Source organism: Eschrichtius robustus, chromosome 7 (assembly GCF_028021215.1).
Source record: "Eschrichtius robustus isolate mEscRob2 chromosome 7, mEscRob2.pri, whole genome shotgun sequence".
Classification (NCBI taxonomy): Eukaryota; Metazoa; Chordata; class Mammalia; order Artiodactyla; family Eschrichtiidae; genus Eschrichtius; species Eschrichtius robustus.
In genome coordinates, this window is record NC_090830.1 from 110,812,144 (window position 1) to 110,838,283 (window position 26,140).

Below are 26,140 nucleotides of genomic sequence, written 5' to 3' on the forward strand. Positions count from 1 at the left end.
TAAAATATATAAAGCAGTAGAATAGAGATAAGTTCACAGGCTCTTGCAAAACTGAAATTCTGTTTGGTGCTTTGTTTGGCTTTGGAGAAGGAGAATAGTGTCCACTGGAGCCCTGTGGACTGAGAGGGGAGAGCCCAAATTGGTGGCCATTACTGGAAGTAGGGTGAATGCATGGACTAGGAGGCTAAAAACTCATAGATGTACTACTACTCTCGTATTTTTCTAAGAACTCTTTATTGTTCTCAGATTTCTCTATTTTCGTGGCATCGTGCTCGCATTTTATTCTTAGATCTCATTGAAAACATATTTTTTGACATTCTCTTAAGTCTCCTACATCAATTCTGTTCCAGTGGAAAACATTTATAAGATTTTTCTATTTGGAGTTTGATTGTTCACTTCTATGAGATAATAATTTTCATTATGCTTCCAAGGGTTTTCATTGCTTGCTGATTTATGTCAGCGTTAACTCATAACTGTCCATATTAACAGTTATGCTAATTTACCTATCAGCTGACTTACTACTCACACCGGGTCATTAGTTAAGCTGGCAGTAAGGACTTCCTTTAACAGAAGTTCCCATAAACAGGGTTCAGTTATTAGCTTCCTATTACTGCTGTAACAAATTGCCACAACCTTAGTGCTTAACCTTGCACAAACTTATGATCTCACAGTTTTGGATGTCAGAAGACTGAAATGGGTCTCACGAGACCTAAAGGTGTCAGCAGGGCTGTGTTCCTTCTGAAGTCTCTAGGGGAATCTGTTTCCCTAGAACATCTTCAAATCTCTCTTTGCCTGTGACCTTCTGCCTTCCTCTTCCACATTTAAAGGACCCTTGTGATTGGTCACACTGGGCCCACCCAATAATCCAGGGTATTTTAAGGTCACTTGATTAACAACTTTAATTTTGTCTGTAACCTTAATTCCCTTTGCCATGTAACATTACATATTCACAGGTTCCAGGGATTAGGACTTGACTATCTTTGGGAGGTGGAGCCATATTATTCTACCTTACCTACAGGTGCCTTTAAATTTAGGTGGCCAGGCAGGTCTTCCCTGTGTAGCCATGCAGACAGGTTTCCTCTGGGTACGGCACGTAGCTCTGGGAATCTGAGAACTCAATGGGTCCTCTCTTGGGTTCAGGTTCAAGATCTGCTCCCTTTGAACAAGTACATAGCAGGTGAGCAGAGGTGACTGGCTCCCCAGAGACAGCTCTAGGATTTGGCAGGGGTTTTCTCCACCTCCTCCCACCCCCACTTCACTGCACAAAAGATGTGGGCAGGTCTGAGGGGCTTCTCCAGTCTCCCCACTGCAATACAGGGAAGGGCCACTAGAAGGAAAGTGGCCAGGCTGGGTTCACCCCTACAGCACTCTCAAATTGTCCTGTTCTTTTGGAAACTCAAGTCTCGAGGCATGTTCATGTCCGCCTCTCTGATTTCCAGTTGGGGGCAGCGGGGGAGGGGACAAAGTTTTTTTTTTTTTCATTTGTTGAGTCATGTCAGCAGGAGGTTGTAAGATTGCAAGGGTCAAATTTGTGTTTGGCTCAACATCTTGGCTCCATTACCCTCCCTGCTTCTCCTCACCCCTCAGCCCTGTCCTCTAGTAGGCTTAAACCAGGATGGGCCATTCAAGGAGAGATACTGAGTGGTTCCACTTGTATGGGACAGAGTGGTCAGATTCATGGAATCGGAGAGTGGAAGGTCATTGCCAGGGGTTGGGAGGAGGGGGAAATGGGAAGTTACTAATGAAGGGGTATAAAGGTTTGGTTGAACAGGATAGATAAGTTCTGGAGATCAGCTGTACGACCTTTTACCTATAATCAACAATAGTGTATTGTACACTTAAAATTTTGTTAAGAGGGTAGATCTCATCTTAGGTGCTCTTACCACAATAAAAGCAAAATTAAAAAAAAAAAAGTAAAGTAGTGAAGTCTAGTCTTAAACATAAAAAACACTTTAAGACTACCCCCAGTAAACATATTTTTAAATGGAAAAAAAAGAATCTTGCATTTACACCCCCCTCCAAAAAAAAAAAACCCAAACAAACCAGGTTTAAATACAGCTTTTAAAGGAACATATCCATTGTGTAAGGCAGATGCCTGCCCTCACCCACTGAAAATTCTCATTCAGTAGATTTGGGGTGGGGAGAGGACCTGAGAACCTGTATCTCAAAAATCTTCACCTACAATTCTGATGCACAGCCACAAAAGAATCACTGACTTAAAGTTAGGCACACTGATATTTCGAATTTATGTTAGGAAATAAAGCCCATAAACACTTTTTTTTATTTGTCCCCTGAACAATGTAACTCTAAAATAAAGAATTCAAAGGCTGAGTACTATACTAGTAGAGGAAAAAAGCCGTACAGAGATGGAATAAAGTATGAACTATCTATAACAGGACTAACCCGCCACCCCACAATTCTGAGAAAAGCTCATTCTTTCTCTTTTCCCCCCAAATGCAAATGTAAGTGTAGTGTGGGAAGAAGAGGATTTAGGGTTGGAAGCTAAAAGTTCAGGGAAGAAGGGCCGTTTTGCAATATCCCTTCACACCTGTTCAGTACCTTCCAGTTGATAAAATGTTGTCGCTGATACTGCTTCACTCATCCTCACAATGAAATGGAGAACTCAGCTGGAAAGGCGGGGGAGGGAGGGAACTGAGACTCAGAGAGAACCCCCATTCATTGCATAGGGTGCTACAGTGCTGAACCCATCTTCACACTTCATTCTATTTCTCCAGCTTTTCCTCTATCACATCGAAGCATTTACAGTGGGACAGAGAGGACACCTCTGGTCTCCCGGCTTTTCCTTACTCCCTAGGACGGCTCTGCTCTCTGCAGGGCCTCCCCCTGGGGCTCGGTACCTGGGCGGCTGCGGCCACCTCGTAGCCGTCGGGGTTCATGGACGGCAGGATGTGAATGCGCGTGCCCTCCACCAGCCTGACGATGCGCTGGTTCCTGTTGCGGAACTCCTCGCACAGAAACTCCGACAGCTGCAGCAGCAGCTCGCGGCCCAGCACCTCGTTGCCGTGCATGTTCCCCACATACTTGACTTCCGGTTCCACTGCAAGTGAGAGAAACACACATAAAGAAGGTGGGGAAAGCTTACGAGTGCAGTTAATTCCTAACCATGCAAAGGGACGTTTCCCCTCTTTTTCAGTAATGAATAAAAGAAAACCTCATGCTTCTGTTAGGTCTTTTCCAATAATCCCTGTGCCCCCTTTGAACAAACTGCAACTACAAATGCTACAAAAATTCATGCCACGGATAGTAATGTCTACTATTTATTAAAACCCTACTGTGTACTAGGCATTTATGTTATTGCTAATCTTCACAGAAAACCTGTAAAGTAGGCATTATTAGCCTCAGGATGAGGGTACTGGGTATGGAGGAGGTTAAGTAACTTGTCTGAGGTCACCTGGCAGATTAATAATGGAGGTCAAAGTCCAGGTGGCACTGAGGTAGCTTAATGCTTCTCAGAGACAAATCTTTTCAGGATAAGGATAGTGCTTTTCCAAGATTTGCTGGTCTAAAGTCCTCCAGGTTATAGCATAACAGTTCCTAATTGCACCAGTTGAAAATTTAATTTTCTTGGTACTCAGGTTAAAATCTCCCCTTCATATCTGAGAATGCTGTGTCTTGAGGCACAGAGTAGGAAGGAGTCTATGTATGTCTCATTCCTTAGTCTTTTCTTTGGCTATGCTAACTGTTCAATTGAAGTTAGAACTGAGGTCATGAGAGGAGCCTCTAGAACCACTTTAAAAAAATCATTCTTGCCCTGTTTTAAAAGAAAGGAGAAAGCCCTGGCCAAGTGATTTCCCTTCCACCCAGCACTCTTTTTTTTTTTTTTTTTTAATTTATTTTTGGCTGCATTGGGTCTTCGTTGCTGTGCGCGGGCTTTCTCTAGTTGTGGCGAGCAGGGGCTACTCTTCTTTGCGGTGAGTGGGCTTCTCATTGCGGTGGCTTCTCTTGTTGTGAAGCACAGCCTCTAGGCGCACAGGCTTCAGTAGCTGTGGCACGTGGGCTCAGTAGTTGTGGCTCGTGGGCTCTAGAGGACAGGCTCAGTAGTCGTGGCGCACGGGCTTGGTTGCTCGGCAGCATGTGGGATCTTTCCAGACCAGGGCTCGAACCCGTGTCCCCTGCATTGGCAGGCAGATTCTTAACCACTGCACCACCAGGGAAGCCCCCACCCAGCACTCTCTTGCCTTCATGCCTTTTCTGATTCTGTGTCTCTTCATCTTCACATTTCCATGCCCTCCTCACCATCCATCTAGGCTCAAATGCTCCTTACTCTGTGAAGCCATCTTGGATTCTCCTTGCTGGGAGTGAACTCGCTATTAAACTTCCCTTTTATGATACCACCTTCTACTCTGAGTTTTGGCTAATTTTGCACATGTCCTATTTTCCTTACTGGACCTGGCCCTTGCAATGTATGCCATTTTTAACTTTCTTTAGGATACAATCCATTGTTATTTACCTGCTACAACAGTCTTTCCCAAAGGAATGTCTATAACCCATAAGGACTGTGTGGTGGATTTTCTATCATGTACATTCTTTAATCTTAGTGTATTTCTTTAATCTTATCATGTCTTTCTTACTTTTCTTGGTGTTAAGTTATCCTTTATTTTACGAAAGGATGGGGATAGCAGATGGCAGGTAGTATTCTTCAACATCCTTGTTCAGTAAAATAAAATTTGGAAAATCTATTTTAGTCCCCTCTGATCTCCCATATATATATATTTGTGTGTGCGTGTGAAATCCATAAGTTTGGGAATGACTGCCCTGTAGAACCTACCATAGTGCCTTGCTCTTAGGAGGCATTCAATATAAAATTCTTTTGTCTCTACTTTCCGTATATCCAGAATACAGTACAACCACTTCTCCTAACAACCACTGTCATCATTTTGGTTCAAGGTCCCACAATCGCAAGTGTGGATTACTACAATAAATCTCCTACTTGAACTCCTTGCATCTGCCCAGTCATGCAAGTCTATTCTCCTGAGTCAGTGTTTAGCAAACGTTTCCTGTAAGGGACCAGATAGTAAATCCTTTGGGCTTCATGGGCTATATTGTCTTCACTGCAGCTACTCAATGCTTCCAGTGAAAGCAGACATAGATGATACAAAAACAAATGGGTGTGACTGTGTTTCAGTGAAATTTTATTTACCAAAACAGGTAGCTGGGACCCACCACCAGAGCCTCCCATCAAGCCTCTTAGATAGCCTCAACCACCAGAGAGCAGACAGCAGAAGCAAGAAACACTATAATCTTGCAGCCTGTGGAACAAAAACCACATTCACAGAAAGATAGACAAGATGAAAAGGCAGAGGGCTATGTATCAGGTGAAGAAACAAGATAAAACCCCAGAAAAACAACGAAGTGAAGTGGAGATAGGCAACCTTCCAGAAAAAGAATTCAGAATAATGATAGTGAAGATGATCCAGGACCTCGGAATAAGAATGGAGGCAAAGATCGAGAAGATGCAAGAAATGTTTAAAAAAGACCTAGAAAAACTACAGAACAAACAAACAGAGATGACCAATACAATAACTGAAATGAAAACTACACTAGAAGGAATCAATAGCAGAATAACTGAGGCAGAAGAACGCATAAGTGACCTGGAAGACAGAATGGTGGAATTCACTGCTGCGGAACAGACTAAAGAAAAAAGAATGAAAAGAAATGAAGACAGCCTAAGAGACCTCTGGGACAATATTAAACGCAACAACATTCACATTATAGGGGTCCCAGAAGGAGAAGACAGAGAGAAAGGACCAGAGAAAATATTTGAAGAGATTATAGCCGAAAATTTCCCTAACACGGGAAAGGAAATAGCCACCCAAGTCCAGGAAGTGCAGCGAGTCCCATACAGGATAAACCCAAGGAGAAACACACCGAGACACATAGTAATCAAATTGGCAAAAATTAAAGACAAAGAAAAATTATTGAAAGCAGCAAGGGAAAAACGACAAATAACATACAAGGGAACTCCCATAAGGTTAACAGCTGATTTCTCAGCAGAAACTCTACAAGCCAGAAGGGAGTGGCATGATATACTTAAAGTGATGAAAGGGAAGAACCTACAACCAAGATTACTCTACCCGGCAAGGATCTCATTTAGATTTGATGGAGAAATCAAAAGCTTTACAGACAAGCAAAAGCTAAGAGAATTCAGCACCTCCAAACCAGCTCTACAACAAATGCTAAAGGAACTTCTCTAAGTGGGAAACACAAGAGAAGAAAAGGACCTACAAAAACAAACCCAAAACAATTAAGAAAATGGTCATAGGAACATACATATCGATAATTACCTTAAACGTGAAAGGATTAAATGCTCCAACCAAAAGACACAGGCTTGCTGAATGGATACAAAAACAAGACCCATATATATGCTGTCTACAAGAGACCCACTTTAGACCTAGGGACACATACAGACTGAAAGTGAGGGGATGGAAAAAGATATTCCATGCAAATGGAAATCAAAAGAAAGCTGGAGTAGCTATACTCATATCAGATAAAATAGACTTTAAAATAAAGAATGTTACAAGAGACAAGGAAGGACACTACATAATGATCCAGGGATCAATCCAAGAAGAAGATATAACAATTATAAATATATAAATGCACCCAACATAGGAGCACCTCAATACATAAGGCAACTGCTAACAGCTCTAAAAGAGGAAATCGACAGTAACACAATAATAGTGGGGGACTTTAACACCTCACTTACACTAATGGACAGATCATCCAAACAGAAAATAAATAAGGAAACACAAGCTTTAAATGACACAATAGACCAGATAGATTTAATTGATATTTATAGGACATTCCATCCAAAAACAGCAGATTACACTTTCCTCTCAAGTGTGCATGGAACATTCTCCAGGACAGATCACGTCTTGGGTCACAAATCAAGCCTCAGTAAATTTAAGAAAATTGAAATCATATCAAGCATCTTTTCTGACCACAACGCTATGAGATTAGAAATGAATTACAGGGAAAAAAATGTAAAAAACACAAACACATGGAGGCTAAACAATATGTTACTAAATAATCAAGAGATCACTGAAGAAATCAAAGAGGAAATCAAAAAATACCTAGAGACAAATGACAATGAAAACACGATGATCCAAAACCTATGGGATGCAGCAAAAGCAGTTCTAAGAGGGAAGTTTATAGCTATACAAGCCTACCTCAAGAAACAAGAAAAATCTCAAGTAAACACAATCTAACCTTACACCTAAAGGAACTACAGAAACAAGAACAAACAAAACCCAGAGTTAGCACAAGGAAGGAAATCATAAAGATCAGAGCGGAAATAAATGAAATAGAAACAAAGAAAACAATAGCAAAGATCAATCAAACTAAAAGCTGGTTCTTTGAGAAGATAAACAAAATTGATAAGCCATTAGCTAGACTCATCAAGAAAAAGAGGGAGAGGACTCAAATCAATAAAATTAGAAATGAAAATGGAGAAGTTACAACAGACACCGCAGAAATACAAAGCATCCTAAGAGACTACTACAAGCAACTCTATGCCAATAAAATGGACAACCTGGAAGAAATGGACAAATTCTTAGAAAGGTATAACCTTCCAAGACTGAACCAGGAAGAAACAGAAAATATGAACAGACCAATCACAAGTAATGAAATTGAAACTGTGATTAAAAATCTTCCAAAAAAAAAAGTCCAGGACCAGATGGCTTCACAGGTGAATTCTAGCAAACATTTAGAGAGTAGCTAACACCCATCCTTCTCAAACTCTTCCAAAAAATTGCAGAGGAAGGAACACTCCCAAACTCATTCTATGAGGCCACCATCACCCTGATACCAAAACCAGACAAAGATACTCCAAAAAAAAGAAAATTACAGGGCTTCCCTGGTGGCACAGTGGTTGAGAATCTGCCTGCCAATGCAGGGGACACGGGTTCAAGCCCTGGTCTGGGAAGATCCCACATGCCGCGGAGCAACTAGGCCTGTGAGCCACAGTTACTGAGCCTGCGTGTCTGGAGCCTGTGCTCCGCAACAAGAGAGGCCACGATAATGAGAGGCCCGCACAGCGCAATGAAGAGCGTCCCCCACTTGCCACAACTAGAGAAAAGCCCTCACACAGAAACGAAGACCCAACACAGCCATAAATAAATAAAATAAATAAATAAATAAATAATTAATTTTAAAAAAAAAGAAAATTACAGACCAATATCACTGATGAATATAGATGCAAAAATCCTCAACAAAATACTAGCAAACAGAATCCAACAACACATTAAAAGGATCATACACTACGACCAAGTGGGATTTATCCCAGGGATGCAAGGATTCTTCAATATATGCAAATCAATCAATGTGATACACCATATTAACAAATTGAAGAAGAAAAACCATATGATCATCTCAATAGATGCAGAAAAAGCTTTTGACAAAATTCAACACCCATTTATGATAAAAACTGTCCAGAAAGTGGGCATAGAGGGAACCTACCTCAACATAATAAAGGCCATATACGACAAACCCACAGCAAACATCATTCTCAATGGTGAAAAACTGAAAGTATTTCCTCTAAGTTCAGGAATGAGACAAGGATGTCCACTCTCACCGCTTTTATTCAACATAATTTTGGAAGTCCTAGCCACGGCAATCAGAGAAGAAAAAGAAAAAAAAGGAATACAAATTGGAAAAGAAGAAGTAAAACTGTCACTGTTTGCAGTTGACATGATACTATACATAGAGAATCCTACATATGCCACTAGAAAACTACTAGAGCTAATCAATGAATTTGGTAAATTGCAGGATACAAAATTAATGCACAGAAATCTCTTGCATTCCTATACACTAATGATGAAAAATCTGAAAGAGAAATTATGGAAACACTCCCATTTACCATTGCAACAAAAAGAATAAAATACCTAGGAATAAACCTACCTAGGGAGACAAAAGACCTGTATGCAGAAAACTATAAGACACTGATGAAAGAAATTAAAGATGATACCAACAGGTGGAGAGATATACCATGTTCTTGGATTGGAAGAATCAATATTGTGAAAATGACTATACTACCCAGAGCAATCTACAGATTCAATGCAATCCCTATCAAATTACCAATGGCATTTTTTACAGAACTAGAACAAAAATCTTAAAATTTGTATGGAGACGCAAAAGACCCCGAATAGCCAAAGCAGTCTTGAGGGAAAAATGCGGAGCTGCAGGAATCAGATTCTCTGACTTCAGACTATACTATAAAGCTACAGTAATCAAGACAATATGGTACTGGCACAAAAACAGAAATACAGATCAATGGAACAAGATAGAAAGCCCAGAGATAAACCCACGCACCTATGGTCAACTAATCTATGACAAAGGAGGCAAAGATATACAATGGAGAAAAGACAGTCTCTTCAATAAGTGGTGCTGGGAAAACTGGACAGCTACATGTAAAAGAATGAAATTAGAACACTCCCTAACACCATACACAAAAATAAACTCAAAATGGATTAGAGACCTAAATGTAAGACCAGACACTATAAAACTCTTAGAGAAAAACATAGGAAGAACACTCTTTGACATAAATCACAGCAAGATCTTTTTTGATCCACCTCCTAGAGTAATGGAAATAAAAACAAAACTAAACAAATGGGACCTAATGAAACTTCAAAGCTTTTGCACAGCAAAGGAAACCATAAACAAGATGAAAAGACAACCCTCAGAATAGGAGAAAATATTTGCAAACGAATCAACGGACAAAGGATTAATCTCCAAAATATATAAACAGCTCATTCAGCTCAATATTAAAGAAACAAACAACCCAATCTAAAAATGGGCAGAAGACCTAAATAGACATTTCCCCAAAGAGGACATACAGATGGCCAAGAAGCACATGAAAACCTGCTCAGCATCACTAATTATTGGAGAAATGCAAATCAAAACTACAATGAGGTATCACCTCACACCAGTTAGAATGGGCATCATCAGAAAATCTACAAACAACAAATGCTGGAGAGGGTGTGGAGAAAAGGGAACCTTCTTGCACTGCTGGTGGGAATGTAAATTGATACAGTCACTATGGAGAACAGTATGGAGGTTCCTTAAAAAACTAAAAATAGATTTACCATATGATTCAGCAATCCCACTACTGGGCGTATACCCAGAGAAAACCATAATTCAAAAAGACACATGCACCCCAATGTTCATTGCAGCACTATTTACAATAGCCAGGTCATGGAAGCAACCTAAATGTCCATCGACAGACGAATGGATAAAGAAGATGTGGTACATATATACAATGGAATATTACTCAGCCATAAAAAGGAACGAAATTGAGTCATTTGTTGAGACGTGGATGGATCTAGAGACTGTCATACAGAGTGAAGTAAGTCAGAAAGAGAAAAACAAATATCGTATATTAACACATGTATGTGGAACCTAGAAAAATTGCACAGATGAGCTGTTTTGCAGGGCAGAAGTTGAGACACAGACATAGAGAACAGACATATGGACACCAAGGGGGGAAAACTGCGGTGGGGTGGGGATGGTGGTGTGCTGAATTGGGCGATTGGGATTGACATGTATACACTGATGTGTATAAAACTGATGACTAATAAGAACCTGCAGTATAAAAAAACAAATAAAACAATTAATACTAAAGTTTCATTGGGTTATTTGTATGGAAATATGTTAATATAAATGTTTCAGACATTACATGAAATTTCTAAAAATCTTATATGTTCTGGTACAAAGTTATAAGTCATAATTCTAATGTTTACTTTAAAATGTGTATCTCAGAAATAACTAAATTTCCTTGTCAATTGCATTATTATGAACTTTCTTCAAATCTTTAACCACGGTCATTTCTAAGTCTTGTCATTTACAGACAGTTCTGGGTGTACTCTGATGCTTTTGCAAATATGTTCCTATAAAAGGGTTTCATCTTCAAGGAATTCATGGAAAAGACTCTGACAAGTACAGGTTTCTGGTAACTGACTGTACTGCTGAACTGGATGAAAAAACATTTTCAGAACTCTAATGAAAAACTGATGAACTCATAAAAGTGCTAACAAAAGATCAAGATGAAAAAAAAATTAATTACATGGGACTGAGTGAACTGATGAGGATGATTATAATTTTTGTGACTTTGTTTGAATTAAAAAAAAAAAATCCCACAAGGACTCAGAGGCAAAGAATATACAAATCAATTTTCACTGCAAAGTAAAGGAGCTGTTACAATGGAGGATTACTGGACTGAATGTCAATATTATGACATAGTATGAGTGTGTTTCGTGTTTGGTAATTGCAATCATTGTTGCTTTTGTTGTGGTCATCCATTTACAATGCTTGGTGTCAGTCTATTTATCTCTTGTAAAAATAAAATACAGTGTGTGTGTGTGAAAAAATAAAAAAAAAACAAACAACAAAAAAACAGGTAGCTGGCCCTCAAGGCTCTAGTTTGCTGACCCTTGTTCTGAGTGATCTTTTAAAATTTTTAGTCAGATCATGTCACTCCTCTGCTTAAAACCCTCCAACGGCTTCTCACTTCACTCAGAGCAAAAGCCAAAATTTTTGCAGAGGCCTGTAAGGCCCCACATGATCTCCTCCTGCCCAGTATCCCCGACAGCTCTGCTCTGACCTTGCTTTCCTGTGGTTCACTCTCCTGGAGCCACAGGGGCCTCCACGCTGTTCCTCACACATGCCAAGCATGCTCCGGCTCTTCCCCCTGTGCAGTGTTTTCCTTCCCAGTATCAGTATGGCACCTCAATCACATACTCAAAAATCACCTCAAAGGAGAAGCTTTTCCTAAAAGGCAACACCCCCTCCCCCACTCAACCCACAATTGTCCACAACTCCCTATCTCTCCTTCCTGGTTTCTTTTTCTCAATAGCACTTATTTTTATCTGGTATAATATATATTTATTTAGTTACCTATTTATTGCCAGTCTTACCTCGCTAGAATTAAGACCCTGAGGGCAGAGTCTTTGTTTTATTCTCTGTGCTATATTCAGAGTCTACCAAAGTGCTTACATTGAGTAGATCATCAGGAATGCTTGTGGAATAATTAAGGAATGAATGGATGTACCGTTGATAGGGCATCAGAGAAAAGAGGGATCAGTGAGGTACAATAGTATGAAAAGCTTCAAGAAAGGCACTGAATGCAAGAAAGTAGAAAGGGCACCAAGAAAGGGGCATGGAGTGAGGGGCTAAGCCTACAATGTCCATTAGCACCCACAAGCTTCCACAATGAACACACGACCTGAGTAAAAGCAGGGTGTTTGCTCTGCAAGTGCATTTTCAAAGCAAGGCCCTTACCGTCACCTAATCACGTAGCCTTCCTTGAGCCAGCCTCCCATCCCCCTCTCCCCCCTCCCCCGAACTGGCCACTTAAGAGTTTGAAGCTGTCATGGACAGAATCCACTGGGTGTGAGGTTGCCACTGAAGGTTTTTAAGCAAGGGAGGGAGGGGATTATATCAGTATTTGGGCATCTAGCATCTGTGTCTTAAATGAAAGGTTTAGAGAGTGGTGGCTGTTAGGTGTTAGGAGAACGGTCAGGAGCCTGGTGCAATCATTTAGGCAGGCTGTGATGGAATTTGGGCTGGGGGAAGGGTGAGGAAGTGGAGAGGAAAAGAGACTTGAGGTTGACAGTTTGAAGGAGGAACTGACCTATTTGAATGTCACAATTGCTGTAAGTAAAGCAGTAAAGTAGAAACAACTTAAATGCCCATCAATAAATGAACTGTTAAATACAAACTTGCAACCATGGAATATTATGCAGCCAAAAATGATAATGTAGATCTACATTTACAGACATGCTACTCATCAAAGACTATGAAATGAGAAAAGCAGATATAGTATGATTCCATTTTTATTAAAAAAATGACGTGTATGTAAGAGGAGGTGGCTTAAACATGCATAGAAGAAAGTCTGGAAGGAGATACATCAATATGTTAACGATGGTCATCTGTGAGTGGTGCGATTATGGGTGAGGTTTTTTCCTTATCTAATTTCTACTTTAATCCAAGCATGGATGGCTTTTATAATAGAAACAAACTAACAACAAATAATGCAATGAATAAGATGAATACCCCAAACCTCAAACTCTCTCCAGGATCCCATACTCTGAGTACACCATCATTCCCCTAAGAGCTATCCCTAAACTCTGGCAGAACTAGAAGGGCTAATTGTTTCTCCAGAGGCATTGGATACAGAAAGGCAGAATAGTAACAGCAAGGAAGAAAGAAGGGTAATGGGAGGGAAGGCGGGGGGATGGGAAGGGAGCAGGGAAGAAGACTCACCTTTTACCATTAAGGTCTTGAGCAAACAGAACCCAAAAAGGAGGAACAGACTGGAGCCTGAAATGGGGTTGCAGCTCCCCAGAGGCAGGGCCAGTTTGTAGGCTAAGCAAGGAAATACTTAGCCCAGGCTGAGGAAGTGGTGATACTTTATGGGTGGAGGGGTCCAGGGACCTCCCCAGAAACCACCCCAATTACTGGATTTGTAAGGGAAGGGTCCTGCCCACACACACTTTAAGACACATGCTCAGGGCTTACAGGGCTCATGGATTCCAGGGTAGTCGCTGAATTCCAGCACGTAGAGGTGTCTCCCCTTCACACTGCGCCCAATGCTGTAAACCCGCGTGACATGGGGGCATTCATTGTGCACCTTGTACAGCGTCCGCACGAGGTCATCATAGCGGTGGTGGCGAAAGGTTACCGGGGCAACCAACTTGAAGAGAAGGAGCTGGAGGAAAATTGAGACCAGGTCTGACATCTTGCTGGGCTTTTTCAGAGACTCACTAAAATGGGCCCCGCTTCTCCCAGTAACCAGTCAAAATCCAAGGGCCAAGAACCAGCTTTTCCTAGTTTCCCACCAGTAAACACCAGTGTGACAGTGCCTGGGAAGAAAGTTCAGAACTGTCCCTCCAAAGCCAGAAGTTATTTATGTAGCTCTGGAATAGGCACTCATCTCCCCTCCCCCATTTCTCTGCCTCTCCTAATCCATGAAAACCTTTTGAAAGGTTTTTGCACTTCTTCAGATTGGGTAGTTTCACTGATTCTGGTTTACTGATTAACTGGACTGTAAACAGGCTTCAATAAATAGCTGCTTATAACCCTTTGATTCCCGGAGAATTTTGAGAAGCTTGGCCTGTCCTTGTTCCCTATATTACAATATAGGAAAGGGTATTAAAATAGAACACTCTGTCCTTTTGATCCATTCTACATCCTATCTTTCCGAAGCACAGCTATGTTTTGTCCTTTTTCTCCTCAAAAACCTTTGAACAGATACCATTGAGAAAATGAAAAGGTGAGCCCCAGGTTGGGAGAAAACAGTTGTCAATCATGTATCTGACAATATATCCAGAATAAATCAAGAACTCTTACAACCCAGTAATAAAACAAATAACCCAATTTAAAAGTGGGGAAAAGATTTGAATAGACATTTTATTCAACTAAAGTAGATATATGAATGACTAATGAGCACATTAAAGATGTTCAACACTATTGGTTATTAAGGAAATGCAACTTAAAACCACAATGAGATATCACGTCACATCCACTAGAATGGCTATAATCAAAAAGACACAATAACAAGTGTTGTCGAGAATAGGGAGAAACTAGAACCCTCATATATTGCCGATGGGAATATAAATGGTGCAGCTACTTTGGAAAACAGTTTTGCAGTTTCTTAGAAGTTTAAATATATACTTACTATACAATCCAGCAATTTCCTAGGTATCTACCCAAGAGAAATGAAAACACATATCCACACAAAAACTAGTATGTAAATGTTCATAGCAGTATTATCCACAATAGAAAAGTAGAAACAATCTACATATCCGTTAACTAATGAATGGATAAACAAAATATGGCATATCCATGCAATGGAATATCATTTGACAATGGAAAGGAGCGAAGTACTGATACACTGTACAAGATGGATGAATCTTAAAAATATTATGCTCAGTGAAAGAAGACACAAAAGATCACATATTATATGATCCAATTCATAGGAGGTGTTTAGAAAACACAAACATATAGAGACAGAAAGTAAACTAGAGGTTGGCTAGGGCTAGGAGTGAAAATGCAGAGTGACTACAAATGGGCACAAGATTTCTTCTTAGGGTGATAGAAGTGTTCTAAAATTAGATTGTGGTGACTGTACAACTCTGTAAATACACTAAAATTCATTGAATTGTAAACGGGAAGCAGATGAATTTTATGGTATACAAATTATACGTCAATAAAGGTGCTTTTAAAAAATAAATAAAAATAATTAAGTACAGCCACCCAAAAGTTAACTATAAATTTACCATACAACACAACAATTCCACTCCTGGGTACCTACCCAAGAGAACAAAGACTTGTACACAAGAATATTCATAGTGGCATTATTTGTAGTAGCCAAAAGTGGAAACTACCCAAGTGTCCACCAACTGATGGATAAATAAAATGTGGTATATCCATACAATTGAACATTATTCAGCAATAAAAAGGAATAAAATACTAATACATGCTACAACATGGATGGACTTCAAAAACGCCATGCTAACTGAAAGGAGCCAACACAGAAAACCCTCTTATTGTATGATTCCATTTATATGAAATGTCCTGCAAAAGTAAACTTACAGAGACAGAAAGTAAAATAGTGACTTAGTAGGGCTGGGAGTGGGGAAGGAGAGTCACTGTATATGGGCATGAGGGATCTTGTTGGAGTGATGAACATGTTCTAAAACTGGGTGATGGTGACGGTTGCATAACTTGGTAAATTTACTAGAAATCATTGAATTGCACACTTAAAATGGATGAATTTTATGGTATGTAAATTATACTTCAATAAAGTTTTTTTTTTTAAAAACAAAGTTTCAGTGGAATTTCATGCACTAGAGTGTAAAATCCAAATGCTTCTGCCTGGTTTTCAAGTCACTCCTACCAGGTCCAATTGTGACCTCACCCCAGTGCAGCCCCACTGCAGTGCCTACTGTCTTCTGAGCATGCCCTCATCACCTGCTTTCCTGCTTTTGCTTATGTTCTTTCCCCAGGTAGCTTAACTCAGCTCCAAACCCTGGGTCTTCCTCATGTCCCCTTGCAATTGCTGTTACCATCAGTCTTTGTATCTCCAATCTTATGACTTTGCCTGTTATGCACTTATCCACTGTGCTAGGTGTTAGGTGTTAGGATAGAGGGCAGCCCTGCTGATGCATTGTTCCTGCCCCCCAGGATGATCGTCAGCCTCTAGCACACAGCCTGGCATGGGTGCACATTTGTTGAATGAATGAATAGACCCATTATTGACTTTTCCTCTTGCATCCTCCTGCACTTCAGCGAACTTTTCCAAGGAAATCCTATGCTTTTCTCACCTGTCAGTAAAGACAGCTATCAACTCTTGGTTATATTGGGTGAACAAACTATAGCCAGGCCAGTCTGGCCCACAGATGGTCTAGAGAGTTGGCCCAAGATCAGTACCAAATCAGCAGTACCACAGAGTAAAAACCACAGGATTTTGCACCCACTGCTAAAATCCCATAATTTTCTGATGAGATCCTGACACCCCAGGCGGTGAGGGCAGGCATCAAGAGAGAAAGCTGAAAGGACATCACTAGTGCTGTTACACATTAAGCCCTTGATCTAGGACTGATGAAATAAAATTTATATATATATTTTTTTTTTTTTTTTAATTTATTTATTTATTTATTTATGGCTGTGTTGGGTCTTCGTTTCTGTGTGAGGGCCTTCTCCAGTCGCGGCAAGTGGGGGCCACTCTTCATCGCGGTGCGCAGGCCTCTCACCATCGCGGCCTGTCTTGTTGCGGAGCACAGGCTCCAGACGCGCAGGCTCAGCAACTGTGGCTCACGGGCCTAGTTGCTCCGCGGCATGTGGGATCCTCCCAGACCAGGGCTCGAACCCGTGTCCCCTGCATTGGCAGGCAGACTCTCAACCACTGCCCCACTGGGGAAGCCCTAAAATTTATATTTTAAGGCAGGACAAGAAAAAATTAAACATAAAATTTTCTCTGTGTGTTTGTTTGGACCTCCTCCCTCCCTCCCTCATGTGCAGTGTGCATCCACATTACACATTAACCAGAGCTCCTCAAAGATGGGCCTGCTCTACAGTAAAGATCAATGTTTTTCCTAGCAATGTAACTTCTTAAAAGAATATTGTTCTTTCCCAGCTCTGTAGGGGGTCGTGGTGACTTGCTGCTCGCTTTCTACGTGCTTACGTGGACCATGTATCCTTGGTGAACTTTATGTAAAATATCATTATGCCATTTTGATGTACAGTCCTTTGTCTCGAAAACGTATGTGACTGTGCCTTAGACTCCTAACAGGTGGAACGGTTCTCAGAGCTTTCTAAGAATATGCTTCCCGGAATGGGCATCATCAGAAAATCTACAAACAACAAATGCTGGAGAGGGTGTGGAGAAAAGGGAACACTCTTGTACTGTTGGTGGGAATGTAAATTGATACAGCCACTATGGAGAACAGTATGCAGGTTCCTTAAATAACTAAAAATAGAACTACCATACGACCCAGCAATCCCACTACTGGGCATATACCCTGAGAAAACCATAATTCAAAAACACACATGCGGGGCTTCCCTGGTGGCGCAGTGGTTGGGAATCTGCCTGCCAGTGCAGGGGACATGGGTTCGAGCCCTGGTCTGGGAAGATCCCACATGCCGCGGAGCAACTGGGCCCGCGAGCCACAATTACTGAGCCTGCGCTTCTGGAGCCTGTCCTCCGCAGCAAGAGAGGCTGCGATAATGAGAGGCCCACGCACTGCGATGAAGAGTGGCCCCCACTTGCCACAACTAGAGAAAGCCCTCGCACAGAAATGAAGACCCAACACAGCCATAAATAAATAAATAAAAAATAAAAAAACCCAAAAGTTAAAAAAAAAAAAAAAAGGCAATGTTTCCAGTGGTCTAGTTGGGCCAGTACTCTTGTGTTTTGAAAAAAAAAAAAAAAAACACATATGCGGCACATGCTCCGCCCACCCTGGAGCCTCGCCCTCCACCACGATGAGCAAATGAGTGCCAGAGAGGGCGTGAAATTTAAATTCCACTCAGGGGAGAAAGTGTTGTGCTTCGAGCCTGACCCCACCAAGGCACGAGTGCTGGACGATGCCAAGACTGTCGATGTTATTGTTGGTAAAGACAAAAAAGGCAGAAAGATCCCAGAATATCTGATCCATTTGAATGGGTGGAACAGAAGCTGGGATAGATGGGCAGCTGAAGATCATGTCCTTCGTGACACCAATGAAAATTGGAGATTACAGTGTAAGTTGGCAAGAAAAGCTGTAGCTCGCCTGAGAAGCACAGGAAGAAAGAGGAAGCACTGCAGGTTGCCTGGTGTGGACTCTGTCTTAAAAAGCCTCCCTGCTGAAGAAAAAGATGAAAGTGTTGAAAACTTAATAAGCAGTTCCTCTGAGCGGCACGCAAAAAAGGAAATGGAAGAAAGAACAATAGCTATAGAAATCCCTGAAGTTCTGAAGAAGAAGCTTGAGGACGATTGTTACTCTATCAACAGGAGGAAACGGTTAGTGAAACGTCCATGCCAGACCAACATCATAACTATTTTGGAATCGTACGTGAAGCATTTTGCTATCAATACAGCCTCTTCAGCCAATGAGAGGCCTCATCACCATCACGCTATGCCACACGCCAACGTGAATGTGCATTATATCCCAGCAGAAAAGAACGTTGACCTTTGTAAGGAGATGGTGGATGGATTAAGAATAACCTATGATTACACTCTCCCATTGGTTTTGCTCTATCCACATGAACAAGTTCAGTATAAAAAGGTGACTTCGTCCAAATTTTTTCTTCCGATTAAGGAAAGTACCACAAACGCTAATAGGAACCAGGAGGAGTTCTCTCCAAGCCCACCTTTGTTGAATCCATCCACACCACAGTCCACAGAGAGTCAGCCAACCACAGGCGAACCAGCCACCCCCAAAAGGTGCAAAGCTGAGCCGGAAGCTTTGCAGTCTCTGAGGAGGTCCACACGCCACTCTGCCAATTGTGACAGGCTGTCTGAGAGCAGCGCCTCGCCTCAGCCCAAGTGCCAGCAGCAGGACACGTCTCCCAGCATGCCCAAGCTGTTCCTGCACCTGGAAAAGAAGACACCTGCTCATAGCAGATCATCCTCACCTGTTCCTCTGACCCCTAGCAAGGAAGGGAGTGCGGTGTTTGCTGGCTTTGAAGGCAGAGGAACTAATGAAATAAATGAGGTCCTCTCCTGGAAACCTGTACCCGACAGTTACCCCCCAGGTGACCAGCCACCTCCACCCGCTTACATTTATGAGGCGCAACACTTGCTGCAATTGTTTGTGAAACTTCCAGAAATCCTTGGAAAGATGTCCTTTTCTGAGAAGAATCTGAAGGCTTTACTGAAGCACTTTGATCTCTTTCTGAGGTTTTTAGCAGAATACCATGATGACTTTTTCCCAGAGTCTGCCTATGTTGCTGCCTGTGAGGTGTACTACAGCACGAAGAACCCCAGGGTGATTTATTAAGGTTTTGATGGTTCTGGAAGAGCAGCTTCTCTATCTAGCTTTGCGCTCTCGGTCCCCAGTAAAGAACTAGGGAGTTGGTGGGCCTTCCTTACAGGCACAGTGAATGCGATACCCGTCTTGGGGGGCTGTGGCGGGCCCACTTGTTTGAGCTGCTTACCTCCCGTAGTTATTTCTGTTAAGATTACTTCCTAGGTGCCTGAACGGCCTCCAACATGTGACCCTTGCCATGGTACATGTCATCTGTGACGGCCAGAAAAGAGCAGCTGTGTTCACAGTGAAATGTTCACGAAAGTGTGTGTAGGTTGGGCTGTTTCAGTAGACGGAGTTACGTGTTAGCAATAACCACATTTTTTAGTTATTTGTTAGCATTAAACAAAATCGTTTTGCAAGCCGTTTTCATTCTTGTGATGAGGCTGAGCAACAAAACATTAGTTTTGCTTGGAAACCGAAAAGTAGTCCCAGAATATTTTAGAGGGAGTTGATATTGATGGCAAAAGAAAATGTGCAGCTATACATTTGCTTGTTACAGTTCCTTTTCTATAAAACCTTATTTTTGGTGATCTAAATAAAGCATTGCCTGAATGTTTGAGATTTTATAGCTACACTTGGTTGTGTAATGTATAGTTCCCTTTCTGTAAGATGTTATTTTTGGTGATTTCAAATAAATCATTGCCCATCTTGTTGGAAAGAATCAAGAGAGAGTTTTCAAAACAAAAAAAAAGACACATGCACCCCAATGTTCATTGCAGCACTATGTACAATAGCCAGATCATGGAAGTAACCTAAATGCCCATTGACAGACGAATGAATAAAGAAGATGTGGTACATATATACAATGGAATATTGCTCAGCCATAAAAAGGAACGAAATTGGGTCATTTGTAGAGACGTGGATGGACCTAGAGACTGTCATACAGAGTGAAGTAAGTCAGAAAGAGAAAAACAAATATTGTATATTAACGCATATATGTGGAATATAGAAAAATGGTACAGATGAACCAGTTTGCAAGGCAGAAATAGAGACACAGATGTAGAAAACAAACGTATGGACACCAAGGGGGGAAGGGGTGGGTGGTGGGATGAACTGGGAGATTGGGATTGACATATATACACTAATATGTATAAAATAGATAACTAATAAGAACCTGCTGTATAACAAATAAATAAATAAAATAAAATTTAAAAATTCAAAAAAAAAAAAAGAATATGCTTCCCAGGTTACAATCTTCAGTTTGGCTTGAATGACATTCCCCCTTTTTCCCCTCTTAACTTGATAATTAATTGAATTTTTGTCAACAGGACAATTTCTACTGTCATTATTGAAGGCTTGGCTTAGTGGTCCCGAGATAGTCCCAAATTGTTCCTCTGCAGAAGAATTCCCATTTCTCTGGTAAATGTCTCTTTAGTTCTTATGGTGACCTCACTCATGCTAAACAGATGACACCCATCCTCTCGGAGAGGGATGTACCCTCCCTGCTTGTATGAACTTCGGGTTGTTGTAAACAAGGAATACCCTCTGTACATCAGGGCTGAGGTTGACACTCCTTCCCTGGAATTTCACATAGAGTACCAGAGCATATGCCCTGAAGCCAGAGGGCATACAATGTCTCTCAAAGCAACTAGAAGTAGAAGGAACTTGAGTGTCAGGGGGATATAATATTTAAAAAAATTTTTTTATAGCTTCATTGAGATGTAATTTACATATAACACTGTGTACATTTAAGGTATACAATGTGATGATTTAATACATGTACGCATTGCAAAATGATTACCACGTTAGGGTTAATTAACACCTCCATCACCTCATGTACTTGTGTGTGTGTGTGTGTGTGTGTGTGTGTGTGTGTGTGTGTGTGAGATGAGAACATTTACAATCTACTCTCTTAGCAACTTTCAAGTATATAATAAAGTCCTGTAAACTACAGTTACCATGCTGTACATTAGATTCCCAGAACTTATTTGTCTTACAGCTTGAAGTTTGTACCCTTTGCCCAACATCTCATTTCCTCTACTCCCCAGCCCCAGGCAACTACCATTCTACTCTGTTTCTACGAGTATGGCTGTTTTAGATTCCACATATAAGGGAGATCATACAGTATTTGTCTTTTTCTATCTGGCTTATTTCACTTAGCATATGCAGAGATATACAATTTTAAATACAAGTTCAACTCCCTCTTAGGCCATTTGATCTTGGGCCAAATAATTAACTTCTATAACCTCAGTTTCCCTCCGTATAGGATGGAGAAAAACCAGCTCCTTCCTCATGAGTTGTGTGACTCAAACAAGATAATATACATAAGGCCTTTTGCACAGTGCCTGGCACATAGTAAGGGCTTAATAAATATTATTAGCAGTATTAATAGTAGCAGCAGCATTAAGCATCTATCTACTCTGTGCTAGAGACCAGGCTAGGTGATGGAGATACAATTCATTCATTCAATACATATATTGAATATATCTAAAGGCTTTACTTGTATCATTATTTTTGATATAGAATAAAACCAACAAAGATCTTTGACCATGTGGTGCTTACATTCCAGTGAAGAGACAGATAACCAAGAGTGAAAAAAGCAGCTACTATCCTCAAAGATACAGACTAGTGAACAAGCACAACACTAGGGGAAGAGTGATGGATGCAACCACATGGGCCATCGAGCAGGGTCACCTAACCTAGTTTTGGAGGATCAGGGAGGGCTTGCTGGAGGATATGTGGGAGTTGAATCAGATCAGAGAGTCCTGTATCCTCCTGTGGTAGGTATAATAATGGCCCCCAAAGGTGTCCACACCCTAATCCCTGGAACCCATGAATATGTTATGTTACATGGCAAGAGAGAATGAAGTTTGCAGATGGAATTAAGGTTGCTAATGAGCTAATCTTGAGATGGAGTGATTATCCAGGTGGGCCCAGTGCAATCACAAGTGTCCTTATAAGAGAAAGAGGAAGGCAGGAGGGTCAGAGTCAGAGTGATGAGACGTGAGAAAGGCTCAGTGGGCCATTGCTGGCTTTGAAGATGGAGGAAGGGGCCATGAGCCAAGGAATGCAAGCAGCCTCTAAAAACTACAAAAGCCTAGGAAACACATTCTCCCCTGGAGCCTTCAGAAAAGAATGCAGCCCTGTCAACCCTTGCTTTTAGTCCAATGAGACCCATTTCAGACTTCTGATCTCCAGAACTGTAAGATAACAAATCGGGGTTGTTTTAAGCCACTACGTTTGTGGTAATTTTTTACCCACAATAGGAAATGAATACACCCCCTAATACCTTAAGTCTTGGATAGAGCTGGGGTTCTTGGAAGTCAGGGAAAGCTGGAGCAGAAAGCTCACTTGTCTGACATCCTTTGAGGGTCTTGACTCAAATCTTGGGAAGCCAGCCCTGCAGAGCCTTGTTTAGGCAAATGAATCAAACTTCCCAACCCACACCTTCAGTAATCTTAGTTTTAAAATTTCTTTCTATCCTCCAGCAGTAACTCTGAGCTTCTGCAGTACAGTCTCAATGTAATTTAAGCCTGCTTAATAAATTATTAGTTGACTGGCCCTATAAATGAATCAAGAGTCCAGCTCAATTCAAGTCAGCAAGGACTCTGAGAGCTACTTGGGTTTTAAGGGTTAGGAGAGTGTAGGGCAAAAGGAACCTGGCTGAGCGTGGAGAGTAAGGCAAGTCAGTCCTCGGGAAAGATCTTCCAATTCTTTGCCTGGAATGTTCTTCTCCCAGCTCATCTTATACTTCTGATATTAGCACAATGGTGAACTACACATGGAGGCCTTCCCCTGATATCTCATCTAAAGAGGCCTCCCCTGGTTATGCTCAGTCTTATCTCCTGTTTATTTCAATCAGAATATTTGACTTAGTCTGTACTTATTTATTTATTTGCTTCTTTATTGTCTACTGGCTTTCTCTTCCAGTAGAAGATAAACTCAGTGAAGGGCAAGACTAACTTATCTTACTTACTGTTCACCACTAAATCCCAGTATAATGCTCTGGATAAATTTTAAAATGAAGGAAGTAATGTATGAACTGAGATCTGAGATCTGAATGAATAGATGTTAACCAGATTAAAAACGGTAGAGGAGTGTGTGTTTGGTGAGAGTTTTAAGAGGGGTGAAGCTTATTGATCCCTCCTTATAACGCTGACCCTGTAGGAGTCTGCTGGGGTCTGTTCTTGAATTTCTTCTCTTTATCAGCACTTAATTCCAGATGGTCTCATCGACAAATCCCACTATAAGCTGATGACCCTCAAATTTATATTTCTTGCTCCTACTTCTCTGAACTCCAAAACTGTACTTCCAGCTACGTACCTCATACCTCCATGAGGATTTCTAATAGGTACCCATTCCTAAGGCCACTAACCCCCACTCCAGTCCCTGGAGCCAGACAGAGCCTTACAGATACAAACTGTGTCCACAAGTGACACCAATCAGTGATGGGTCAATTGGATGAGGAGAAACCAACCGTGTCCCCAGCACTCCCTTTTCACCTTCCCCTATTTAATATTTCCTCAAAGCACTTTTTACCATCTGACATATTGTATATTTAATTGTCTGTTTATTGTCTTCTCTCCCTATAAGGCTATAAGCACCTTGTGGACAGAGAATTGATCTCTTTTATTTTCTGATGTGTCTCTAGCAACTAGACTGGGGCCTGGCATGTAGTAAGTTCCACTAAATACTTGTGGAGTAAGTGAATGATTGAATGATTAAATGCTTTTACCCACATAATCCCATTTGAATTTCACCTCAATCTTTCTTGAGACCATTATATTCCACTTACATATATGAAGATCCCTAAAATTTAAATGATTTTCCCAGCTCATATAACATATAGTTAGAAAATCTGGAGATTAAATTAGCTTTCTGACTCCAAAGCTTGGTGCTTTCCATAACACCGAATGCCTCCACCACGTGGGCCTGGTTACATCACAAAAACTGCCTTCAATCTGGCTTCCAGTTCTTAAGAGTAACTGAAAAATCCTTCTTTTAAAAAATAACTTTATATGCTTATGTAAAAATGAGTATGTTTGTTATGAAAACAGAAAAATATGAGGATAAAAATAAGATACTGCCCCCATACCCCATCAGCTAGGACACTGTAATCAACTGGTGACAATCAATCTTATTGTGATGACTCTTAAAATCTGTTCTTTCCCTTTTCAGTTTCCCCAAATTGGCAAATATTACCACGATTGATCCAATTTCTTAGACCAAAACCTAGGACTCATCCACAATCCCTCTCTTTATCTCACTCCCCATATCATCAAGTTATACAGACTGCTTTGAAAGTATGTCTGAAAGTATGTCTGGAAACTGACTATTTCTCTCACCTTGACCGCTGTCATCTTAGTCCAGGTGACCGTATCTTACTCGCTTGGATGGTGACAACAGCCCCATCATAGATTTCTTGTTTGGACAATGACAAAAGCCTCCTCAAATATTCTCCATTTCCATTTTTTTTTTTTTTTTTTGCCCTACTAGTTTTATTCCCTACACAGTAGCCAGAGTGTTTTAAAAACATAAACTAAATTACTTTCTGACTCAAAACATTTCAGTGATTTCCCATACTTAAAATAAAAAATTCTTACAATAGCAAAAAGGCCCAGTAAGCAACGGTCACAAAATCCTTTTAATTTCTTAAACATACCAAGCTTATATCTACTCCAGGGCCTTTATACTTACTATTCTTTCTGCCTGGACCGCTCTTATCTTAAATGTTTGCATGCTCTTATCTTAAATGTTTTCCCTTTACATCACTTAAGTCCACACTCAAATACCACCACCTTAGAGTGGCTAGCCCTGACCTTCCCACCTAAACTAGTCCCTGGTTGCCACCCCTTACCATTATCTATTCCTTTACTTGATTATTCTTCATAATACTTATCATTATCTAAAGGCAAACTATATAATTATTTGTTCCTTTTTTGGGGGATTGTATTTACCACTAAAATGTAAGTTGTATGAAGGCAAGGATTACTGTCTTGCTTTTATTTATTTATTTTTTTGGGTCTTTTTCTTTTTTTTCTTCTCACTACTTTGTCCTCAATGCTTAACATAATGTTTAACACATACTAGGTGCTCACTAAATATTTGTAAAAGAATGAATTTGCAGATAGAGGGATAGATAATTTTACAAAAACGGATCATAGTCTTTATGCTTTTAAAAATAAAAATTACTACATTGAACATATATTTAACAGAAGAAAAAGAAGTTGAAATAAAGCTGAAGGAATCACTTACCTTTGGAAAAATGTTTCTTCACAAGACGAAATATTAGTTGCCAACTAATGGCTCTAAAGAAAAGAAAACCAGAAATCATTAAGGGATGGTGATTACGTTGCTATGTTTTTTCAACAACATTTGTAGAGAAGGAAAAAGAGTGTAACAGAAACAATTTAAACTTAAATGAAATTTATATTTTCAAGATTATTAGGTTGATACCTTTTCAAAGTGCATTTATCTGCCCTTTGCAGTAAGTTTCATTTACTCATCAAAACCCGCCACAAAATCAAAGCTGTCGGTGTCTCTTATAAAAAGCCATGTGCTCCTGATGCTCCAAGGCTGTGCTGAGCTCTTTGTAATGCTCTCCTTTTTTTCTTTTATTTTTCTTCCTGAACTCTTCCTTTTGCCACCTCCCTGCTATTCTGCCTTCCTGAATGGCT

The 26,140-nt window shown here is 40.7% G+C and overlaps 1 protein-coding gene and 1 pseudogene across 4 annotated transcripts in view; one reads left to right on the plus strand and one right to left on the minus strand.

The window, feature by feature from the left end:
• CPN1 (carboxypeptidase N subunit 1) overlaps positions 1 to 13,967 on the minus strand; it is a 35,001-nt gene extending 21,034 nt beyond the window's left edge. For all 4 annotated transcript variants that reach the window (XM_068549011.1, XM_068549010.1, XM_068549009.1 and 1 more), the window contains exons 1-2: positions 13,531 to 13,967; positions 2,859 to 3,058 (exon numbers count right to left, since the gene is read on the minus strand). In XM_068549011.1, coding sequence (XP_068405112.1) covers positions 2,859 to 3,058; positions 13,531 to 13,750 — 420 coding nt within the window. In that variant the 5' untranslated portion in view covers positions 13,751 to 13,967. The remainder of the gene's footprint in view (positions 1 to 2,858; positions 3,059 to 13,530) is intronic.
• Positions 13,968 to 18,005: 4,038 nt separating this feature from the next.
• LOC137767761 (MSL complex subunit 3 pseudogene) lies at positions 18,006 to 19,493 on the plus strand (annotated as a pseudogene).
• The last annotated feature ends 6,647 nt before the right edge of the window (positions 19,494 to 26,140 follow it).